This window comes from Lolium rigidum, chromosome 5 (genome assembly GCF_022539505.1).
Source record: "Lolium rigidum isolate FL_2022 chromosome 5, APGP_CSIRO_Lrig_0.1, whole genome shotgun sequence".
NCBI classification, from domain to species: domain Eukaryota; kingdom Viridiplantae; phylum Streptophyta; class Magnoliopsida; order Poales; family Poaceae; genus Lolium; species Lolium rigidum.
This window is the reverse complement of record NC_061512.1, coordinates 199066299-199076360: the sequence shown is the minus strand read 5'-3', so window position 1 is coordinate 199076360 and position 10062 is coordinate 199066299. Positions and strand designations below refer to the sequence as shown.

Here is a 10062-nt window from a genome sequence, read left to right as displayed (position 1 = left end):
ACCCCGAGTCTCTACCAGAAAGTGTATCTATTTCACAGGTTCAAATCGAAGTTTTCGAATCTGCTACACATATAACCAAAGAACCAATCGATGCATACCTTCTTGCAAGAACTTAAGCTTGACAGTTCTGCTAAAGTCATTCTCTTTGATACTTGCCAATTTACACTTTGACGATGAACCTCAGATTCTTCATGTTATGACACTTCTTTTAAACTTTCTATTTGACAACTGCTTATTTTTCAAGCCAATATACATCAAAATAGATGCATTTCAACGTTATGTAAATACACATATAAAGATGAATCCAGAAAATATAAAGAAAAATATGATATTGATTCCAGTATATTCTCTACAAGTTCAGGTGATCGAGGGAATTCATCAGCCTCATGAAGTGTACAGCAATGTGCTCCTATGAATTTTAAAAGATTTTCTTTTTGTTTTTTTGTGTTTGTTTGTTTGGTTGTATGACCTGCGTCATCTTGGCGTCTTCTGATAAAAAATGATTCGCACATGCGTGAATGTTCGAGAAAAACTCCCCTACAGAGTGCTAATTTTATCCCTCCATGTCAGATAGCAACACCTATTTTGGTTTGCAGCGCTGTGAAGAAGAGCCGCATTGTCAACAACAACGTTGGAGTTTTCATCAATTTTGTACGACACATCAATTCCTTCCAGATGAAGGTGGTAGGCAACAACAGAGAATGAATCAGTGGCTTCACAATCTTCTGTCTTTCTGTAATCCTTGTCGCATTTGCTAGCATAATTATCAGTCTCGTGTTCCAAGGTCACCTGGTGAGGTCGGATTCGCTGAGACAATGATCTGATGTCCCAGGAGAGCACCTCCTTGATCAGATCCTGAAACTCATCTGCTGAGGCATAGAGCGTCTGCTTTTCCTGAAACAGATTAAGTTTGATAAACTGTAAGGTCTGGTTTTCCTGAAACAGATTAAGTTTGATGAACTGTAAGTCAGCAACTGGCTTAGCAGTGTATAATTATTACAAAAAGAATAACATGTTGGTATGGTGTGCATAAAGAACCAAAATTATATTTATGTGAAGGACTATAACACTTACTACATGCACCCAGCAGTCCGAAAGTGAAGAAATGAATCGCTCAGAGAAATGGATGGACTCCACAGCTAATGCACCGTCAACCTACTTGGACAAAATATACATCATTAGTATAGGTGGCGAACAATCCAGGCAAGACAAGAGTAATGTTCCACCAATGTTCCAACGCATGAAGGTTCTCTGTAGCTAAGGGAATATATGTGATACTTTGACAAGAGCACAAAAATTTAGACATCACTACAAAATTCTAGCTGCCATCCGGTCAGCGGTCTGTAGTAGGCACAACTAAATAAGTGAATTTTCAGCCTACATTGCATAAATAAGGTAGGTCTATCGGATTTTTAAGATTCATATCTTCTTCTAGTACCAACTTAAAGGTACCAGCTTCGAAGCAGGGAAATTTGTAAGACAAGAAAAATGTGTAGGCTTACTTAAAGGTAGAGAATACATATCTTTGGTCATGTAAGGGCGTTTATAAGACTAGGAGAGATCATTGTCTGAATATAGAAGAGTAGCTAAACATCTATCAACCTAGAAAGTGTACCATGATGTACATCCACTATTCATCTCTTATACATAATAAGCATGCTATGAACAAATAGAAAAATAATTAAAGTGTAAAGGTCAACAGACTAACGCATGGACTAACATGTCACTGACACAGTGTGTACCTCTAGCCAATTCGGGATAGCAGCACCTTTAACACTATCAGAATATGGCAGATATGGTTTAATATCAAGTACAGGCTGTAGATGGAGGAAACAATGTATTAAGACGAGTTCACAGATGACAATGATAAATTATAACAAATAATTGTACAATGCTGGAGAATAAAAGCATTCAACATAATACCGTGCCATCAACCAAGTCTACTCCAGAAAGTAAAACTGCATGTCCATCGACTGCCTCCACCTATAAAAGACTCGATTAAAAATTAAGAGACAAAAAATCTCAAGGCATAGGGGAATGGTAAGCGCCCTATGGTTTATAGTGTGTGGTGAATGGTGATACAGAGGCACGCTTTTCAATTCTCATCAAAATCCAATCAACCTATAAGCTACTTCTCTTATAGAAGTGACAGTGCAATGCAGAATTGTGTGACAAAGCAACCTCTCCAAATAGCCCCCTCTTTTGGACATCTTCAGTACAAATGATGTCCTTCCACATAATGTATAAAAAAGCAATATACTTATAGCTATGATAATTCAGATTACTCTCTAGGAGTTCACATATCCCATCAATCTTAGAACTAAGTACGCTTATATCTCATGGTCCATCAATCTATGTCCCAAAATAGCAATGCCTATTTGGATATAGTTACACCCTGTTTGGATGTAGATATTCAAGGCTATAATTCGGAATTGGAAACGGCTCCCCGAATACCAGTGTTTGGATGGTCATAGAATTGTTGTGTGGAATCGTCCTTAGATTCCAGACGGTATTCACGCCTACTAGCACACCCTGTCAACAATTCCGAGCGGAGACCCTCCGTATTCGCTGGAACTTGCGTACTGCTTCATTCTCGATAAAAGATGACAGCGCACGAAGCAACGAGAGAGAAGACGCAGCCGCAGATCTCACGCGAGGCCCACCGGCCGGCTGCCATTGCCGCCGCCGGAGGCTCACCGACGACCTTCACTGAACATTCCGCTCAGTAGAACGCGAGAGGCAGGAGCAGACCGCGAGGCCCACCACCTGCCGCCTCCGTTGGCTCATCCCCGACCTCCGCTCGACCTGCAACTCCATCGAGCGCGAGATGCAGGAGCAGTACTCCATGACATGGGAGTGTGGCCGTATACTCACTGTCGCAACTTCCCTTAAGCCATACTTGCGCGACAAATCCATGACGTACGCGAGCAGGCCAGTCCGCTGATCTCCCTCTGACGCTGAACTCTTTGGTGATTTGGTGTACCAAAGGCATGGAGGAGCGGCCTTCTTTCTACTCATCGGAAGTGTGGTGGCCGGGTGGAGCATGTGAGGTTTATTGCATCGCTGATCGAGCTGCAACAAGGCGACAGTGAGAGCAAGGGTAGGTTGTCCACGCAAGGGGATTGGGGAAAACCCAATTCATCTACATAGACATCCAAACATAAATTTGGAATTGACTACTCTAGTAATTCCATCTAGGCATATCTTGCACCACCAAACAGCATAATTGGTATTAGGCCCATTTCAATACAGAGGCTAATTTGGTATTGAGCCAAATTCAATTCCACGCCCCCAAATATTGACATCCAAACGAAGATACATTAAAAAAATCAAGTCACACGTACAATTCATCCTTAAGCGGCATAAGCTATAGGAACACTAAGAGGATCCTAGAAATATGCTCATTACTTACCTTTGCAACACTGAGTCCAATTGGATTAGGCCTATGTGGAGACCTAGTTGCCAAAACGCCCATCTTAACCCCTTTCAATCTAGGTACTCTCACCTTCCATGGAAACAGAAGAATTCACCAGTTCAGCCCCATATCCACAGTAACATTCAGAATAGCAACTGTCCCATTAAGAATTAGAACCTACTAAGGGCCACAAACCGATCAAACCTTTGCTTTAATCTTGGACCTAGCAGGGTCTTTCCACATCTTATCAAGATCAGTGTTCAGATGAAATACATAGAGGACCCAACAGTGCGAGTAACTAGTGAGACCCTCTATCGCGGCAGCTGGGACACGGGCCGGATCAAGCACCACAGTCGCTCTAGCCAGCGGCACCACCAAAGGCTGTCTCGGTGTACCGTTCCTGCAGAATCAACAGGCATGCACATGAACACCACACGCCTTCACACATAAATCACTACTCAAGACTAAACAAGTTGGCTGAGTGACAGAACATCACCTAGTGGAGAAGCAGGACTGCACAGTGCCGATGGGCACCATCGGGTACGACGCCGCGGCCTTGGACGGCTTCTCCTTATCCTGTGTCTCCCCCTGCTCGCTCAGAGCCTTCCGTAGTGACTGACAGAAAACGAAGCTAAAATGAGATGGAATGCGCGAGCTTATACATGCGGAGCTTCGTGGAGTGGAGGTCCGACCTGCTGAGCTCGAACCCTACCGCGGCGCTCTGCGGCAGCCTTCTCCGCGGCGTCGGCCAGGGAGTCCTCAAGCTCCCGGACCCGCGCGGTCAGGCGAGCGCATTTGCGTCTGTAGAGAAGGCCTGCGGGGATAGGTGCATCGGTGAGGAAGGAGAGGCGAGTGTTTTAAACTTGGATCCGTGAGGCCAGTAGAGGGCGTGAGTACCTGAGACTGAGAGAACGGCGGTGGCTGTGGCGGCGGCGGCGAGGGCGGCGAGGCTTTGCCACCGCGCCATGCCGGAAGGTGCCGAGGACGTCAAGGCCGGTCAAGACATTGGTGGACGGTCGTACCGGCCCAGGCCCGAGGATGGATGAGTCGGGCCAAATTTTGAGCTCACCGTAGCAGTGTTGTTATTTAACTTGGTTGTCTATAAAATACTACCTCTGTCCATAAAATGATGTTAAAAAATTATTTAAATTTTGATGTATTTTAGTATATATAAATACATTCAAATTTAGATGAATTTTCGATATTCTATAGACGGAGGGAGTACAACTTTCCCTAACCAAAGTCACCGCCGTTCTCTCAACCAGAACAGCAAAAGGAATAGTCTACATTAATCTGAGGTTTACCCTCGCAGAGCAGCAAAGAAAAATGATGGAACGAGTGAGCTGTTAAAGTTTTCACTAGCATATTTTTCGCAAAAAAAAAAGCTTTCACGAGCATATGAACGAACAAATACAGAGCAGGCCTCACGGTGCGCGCCAGTATGTGATGTGGGAAAATCATGGGCGCCGATATTGCACAAGTATTAAGGTAAGCTACAAAAAGAAAACAGGGTTAAAGCACCTCCGCAATTGAAATCACATTCCAACAAAAATAAAGCACTACTGGAAACTTGGGCTAGGAAAACCGATTCAGCAGTTCCGAAAATCAAGGACTAAAAACAACCTACCAGGGCTGTTTTTGTGGTCGTCGCTCATAGGCAGATTGCAGAAATACAAGATTAACTTACACACTCAACAAATTCTTTCATGACACAACTCAAATGAGCAACATAGTTTGTAAAAGGAGTAGGTAACGGTTCAAAATTGTCACAACTTGATATCAAATATAGGAGTGAATATTTAGTCCTCACTTCCATGATACAAACCAGATAGCTACTAGTTCGAGTTTCTTGACAGGTTTATGATAAAAGCTACAAAGAAAGAGAGCAAACAATGGACTAAGTTCAGAACGCTGAGGAAAGAGTGATTCAAAGCAACCTTGCTCAAAATTTATCTCAAATCTATCAGACTTCTAAACTCTGCCCGGCCTGTTCAGGTTCACCATGCGTGCATTGCCATCCCCTCTAGATGAGGAACCAGTCTGCGTGCGAGACCTTCCATCCTGGAACCGTGAACCACCACCATATCCCCCACGGGAACCCTGGCCACCCCTGTCGTTTTGGTACCCACCACCCTGTCCAGAGCCTCCAGTTCTGCCAGCGTAACCAAACCTTCCACCACCGCGCCTCCCTTGTGAGGATACAAAGTTCTCCTGCCACTTGCCCAAATTGGATGAGTCTTGACCATCACCACCCCTGCGCCTCGGTGGTGCACCCTCAAGGGCACCACCAGTCCTAGCCTCGTATGCCCTCTCATTGCTTTCCACAAGGACAGAGAGCCTATCTGTCATCTGGAAGATTAGTCCCTGCAGCCTAGTTTGATCCACGTTCTGGAAAATTATGCACTTTGTTGGCTGGTCCCAGCTTGCATGAAGCTCATCATGCATCATCATCTTGCTAACAATGCTGTGAGCTTGAGCCTCGCTAAGGTCAAACATAGTAGTGAGCTGGTCAAGGCCAAGGGACTCATAACAAGACGGATAAGAAAAGAGATAGGTTCTAAGAGCTTCTTCCTTGATTTTAAGCTCCAGCATCTCAAGAATGTGCTCCTTGTTCCTCAAAAGTTTCCAGGTATCCAGAGAACTAATGACACTGAATGCTTTTTCATGGTCACCCTTGTTGAGAGCCCTTGTGGCAGCCATTACATGATCCCTCACAGTTTCTGGAGGTCCAACAAAAGTCTGCCTCTCACTCATTTCAAGAAGCCTCCTGAATGTTTTGCTCATAGGCCTCCGCTTGTCATAAGTTGTGGAAGCCATATAGGGCACCTCAATTAGCATTGCACAAATCAAGTGTGTGGCTTCCAAAAGTTCAAGGTTTATATGCATATGGTAAGGCATCATCCTTCTCCTCTCAAGTCTTTCCTGCAGGAGTAACAATGATGTGAGCATTGATGATGACTAACACAAAATATGTACTTAGTATTTGTATTGCGCAAATCTATGGCAATCAAATCGTATAGCTAATGAAGAGTTGAAGCACGTCTATCAGCTCTAGGAAAACCATAAGCAGATGCTCCCAGATAAACAAAAGACGAAAGTGCTCATGGAATAATAAAAATGGTATGGCATTGTCTATGCAGTATCATAGGTATTTTTCGTAAGCCCTAAGCATTCAAACTTCTGAAAAGAAGGAACGCATGAAACAGATACACACCAATTACAAGAAAGTAAATGACTAAATATGGCCAAAAGGACAGTTTCTTCTATTAGCCATGTAACTGCGAATTATTTTTGTCCAACTATACCCCCCACCCCCCACCCCAACAACCCAGTAGCACACCATACAGAACTTAACCTCCCCTATCCCGATGCAGCACCGACACCTGAGCACTTTGTGTTAAAACTTGAAACATAAAGTTAAATTAATATCTTTGTCTTCTGGAAAAATAGTGGTTCCCTATTTCACCATTGTATAGATGTGCCTTGCAGTGCTGCACAGGAGACTAGCTGACATATGTGCAGGTATTCACATAAGAATGTGTGCAGATATTCACATGAGAAACAAGAGGTATGCTCACCTGTTCAGGAGTTCTTTCGTGGTATCGACTATACTGGACACCTTGCGCAAGTAACTCTTTCACCCTTCCAGTAGAATATAACTCAGACAAGCAACTATGAGCTTCAGCTATCAAACCAGACCTGAAAGCACATAACCCGAGCTGGGCCATGACCCTATTGAATAAAATCTGTGACAAGATGTCCATAAGTTGAACCCCATCTTGTAAGCGACTCATTAAGAGCAAGTCACGAGCAACTGAAAATTCGTCAGAGATTGCATAGTGATATATGTGACACAGCATTGCCCGGGCTTTCGTCCTTTCATCTCCATACTTGTAAATTAGAGACATCAAGCTATCCATCAAGGCTCTGCCACTCTCTGGGAAAGTAGGTTTCCTAGGCACAACCTCTGGAATTACAACAAACGGTGATGGTCCCCTGTCATCAGATGCTTCATGCTCCTCACCAGCCTCAGAATCTCCATCCTCCACGCTAACCTCATTTTGCTCAGCCAGTTTTCTCATTGCATCATATACCTCTTGAGGTTTGTAGTAGACTAGCTCAACACGACGCAGTGCAACCTTCGCAGCGGCTTTAAGATTCCCAACCCTCTCCTGGTAATCTTGCACATTCTGTGCAAGCACCAGAAACAACGGTTCATCTCTAAGCCTCTGAACATAATCCTTGGTATATGGATCACTGCCCTGTAAACTCTTGAAAAAATCGGAATCGATTCTCTCCAGGAATGCAACCAGGTCACCTGTAACATGGATTGTTCCATCGTAGTCAGCACCTTTCTGAGTTTCTTTCTCATCAGGCTCTACTGAGGTGTTCACTACAATATTAGGATATCGTTGCAGTATATCAAGCACAAGAAGCAAATTATTAACACACTTCTTCCACACATGGACTGGCATATGACCAAGCAAGCTTGGGTTGACATCAAACTGGGCAGAGATCACATGAAAAAGAATTTCAAGCTTCTGAGCGGGCGTTTTTGCCACCTTAGTCAAAAACGTTAGCTGCTCCACACGCTCAACTCTCCCAGTGCCTTTTTTACCCCTCGACGCCACAATCTCCTTGAGCTTATTATCAACTATATCCCATGTAATTTCACTAGGGTCTTTCAAGAACTGCTTGTCCATAACCTTATCTTTCTTGCTCAACTTCTTTTCCCAGCCACCCCCTTCTTCACCTTCATCGTTTTCCTTTCCAGATTCATCTGATTCAGACCCATCCATTTTATCAGGATCCACAAGATCTTCACCACTGCCATCATCATCATCATCATCAGAATCATCCACGTTCTTCTCATCTACAACATCTTCAAAACTCGCTGGATTCTCCCTGCACTTGAGGATCAGGTCTTCATACTGCTTGTTGTTCTTCTTAAGCTTTTGTTTCATGGCATTTAACGCCCTGGCATTGCTGCTGCTCATCTTCTTCTTGGCTTCCTTGTTTGCAAGAGCCTCTGCCAGGAAGTCCTCCAGCAATACAAGAGTCGTGATATACCCATTTGGAATTTTCGCAGATTCATTGACACGAACCACTTTCTCGAGCTGCTTGTTGAGCTTGTCAAAACTCTCTTGCAAGCTAAGCCAGTCATTAATCTTCATTGCATTGCGCATCTGGTCAGCAGTAGCTTTCATCTCATCATTGCGCTTGTCCTTCAAGGAGCGAATCACGCGATGGCTCTCAGTGTCAGACTCGTCACTGTCTTGCGTATACTTGCTCAAGTAACGGTTCTTGTTCCCATCGCGTGCCCCATCACCGGCTTCCGACTTCTCGTCATCGCTCCCTTGCTCCGACTCAATGTCGTCAACCTCCTCCTCGGAGTCGCTGTCTCCCTGATGTTAGGTAGAAACAGAAATGGGTATTAAGTAATGCATTTGACGAGCACAAAAGATATACATATTACTGCACGTATGCAAGATAGAATTTGGGGCAAGTGAGAACAGTACCTGTCCCCAAAAACGAGATGCCATGGTGTTGCCTGACCTTTTCCTTCAACTGGATTGAAGCTCTGCAAAGTATACCAGCTGAGATAATTATCATCAATAGAAAGTACAGAAGGAAGCACACCAAGTATATTTGTATCACACAGAATTGACCAGAGGCAAGAGAAAAACTTTCGTCTGAACACAGAATGGCACTCTTAAGATACATAAAAAATAAAAAAATGCTTACGGGACAACTTGAAACAATACTTCATCAAAAAAGTTGCGGGGAACCACGTAGTCGGTGGACTGATCCAATCCAACACAGTCGCACAGTTCGACGGTGTCAGATGCAATGGTACGTACATGCACTACAATCAAGCTGACCGAGTGCCCAAATGCGGACTTTGATTGGACAAAACTTAACTGCCACTCTACATTGGTTTCTATCCCGGAAAATAAATTAAGCGACAGCAACGCCTAAGGCAGCATATAGTTCGCTGCTGATTCACTGACCACCCAATATTGTGCAGCTCCACGAAAGGTGCAAGTTGGCGTTTATAACATAATAAGGCAACCAACTAAACTGAGAAAATTCGTGCGACAGGACTAACAAAGACACAACCAAGCAAGGCACGTCGACTTGCCCAAGGGTCAGTGAGATCCCAACGATTCGGTCTGTCGCTCGTCGACGACTATGCCTGAGAGAGACCGCAGCGAAATGGCCGCTATGTCCAGCGCGGCGGCATGCAACCCTAACTCTGGGAGGAAATCGGCCAAAGGTTGGTTACCTTGCGTCGGTCGCGGCGGAGGAGGTTCGGATCCAGCGGAGAACGGGGGGCGTCGAGCGGTGGGGTTGCCGAGCCGAGCGCTGCCGGGGTGCCTCGGCGGATGAGAAGGGAGGCGCTGAGAGGCCGGCGGCGTGCAGAGGTGAGGCTGGGGGTGGAGAGGAGGCAGGCAGGCTAGGGTTTGCTGGGATTTGTGCGTTGATGGCACGCTCGACTTTTGGCAGGCTAGGTTGGGCTACAGAGCTGGGCCCTTTGGGAATGGGCTCAAACTCTAGGCCCTCCCTTTGTGCTTGTACAAAAAACCTGAGTTTGGACTAAGTGTTCGGTCGACAAGGGCCCATCACCACGGCAGCCTATTTAGTCT

The 10062-nt window shown here is 45.0% G+C and overlaps 2 protein-coding genes across 2 annotated transcripts; both read right to left on the bottom strand.

Moving 5' to 3' along the window:
- Nucleotides 1-533: 533 nt before the first annotated feature.
- LOC124655040 lies at nt 534-4382 on the bottom strand. The gene is made up of 9 exons (XM_047194008.1): nt 4313-4382; nt 4108-4229; nt 3912-4030; nt 3620-3815; nt 3413-3505; nt 1924-1983; nt 1743-1817; nt 1075-1155; nt 534-894 (listed from the first exon to the last, which is right to left on the bottom strand). Exons 1-9 carry the CDS (start codon nt 4380-4382, stop codon nt 538-540), a joined length of 1173 nt encoding a protein of 390 aa, XP_047049964.1. The 3' UTR covers nt 534-537.
- Nucleotides 4383-5165: 783 nt separating this feature from the next.
- On the bottom strand, nt 5166-9792 carry LOC124658318 (eukaryotic translation initiation factor 3 subunit C-like). The gene is made up of 4 exons (XM_047196679.1): nt 9702-9792; nt 8935-8996; nt 6994-8820; nt 5166-6337 (listed from the first exon to the last, which is right to left on the bottom strand). Exons 2-4 carry the CDS (start codon nt 8956-8958, stop codon nt 5387-5389), a joined length of 2802 nt encoding a protein of 933 aa, XP_047052635.1. The 5' UTR covers nt 8959-8996; nt 9702-9792; the 3' UTR covers nt 5166-5386.
- Between the last annotated feature and the right edge of the window lie 270 nt (nt 9793-10062).

What these genes read in the sequence shown, in the direction of transcription:
- LOC124658318 (XM_047196679.1), bottom strand. Translation starts at nt 8,958, where the DNA reads ATGGCATCTCGTTTTTGGGGACAG. An exon ending in CATCTCGTTTTTGGGGACAG is followed by an intron (nt 8,821 to 8,934) that starts GTACTGTTCTCA and finishes ACCTAACATCAG; the next exon opens with GGAGACAGCGACTCCGAGGA. An exon ending in ACGAAAGAACTCCTGAACAG is followed by an intron (nt 6,338 to 6,993) that starts GTGAGCATACCT and finishes TTACTCCTGCAG; the next exon opens with GAAAGACTTGAGAGGAGAAG.
- LOC124655040 (XM_047194008.1), bottom strand. Translation starts at nt 4,382, where the DNA reads ATGGCGCGGTGGCAAAGCCTCGCCGCCCTCGCCGCCGCCGCCACAGCC. An exon ending in GGTCCAAGATTAAAGCAAAG is followed by an intron (nt 3,506 to 3,619) that starts GTTTGATCGGTT and finishes TTTCCATGGAAG; the next exon opens with GTGAGAGTACCTAGATTGAA. An exon ending in CTATCCCGAATTGGCTAGAG is followed by an intron (nt 1,156 to 1,742) that starts GTACACACTGTG and finishes TTGTCCAAGTAG; the next exon opens with GTTGACGGTGCATTAGCTGT.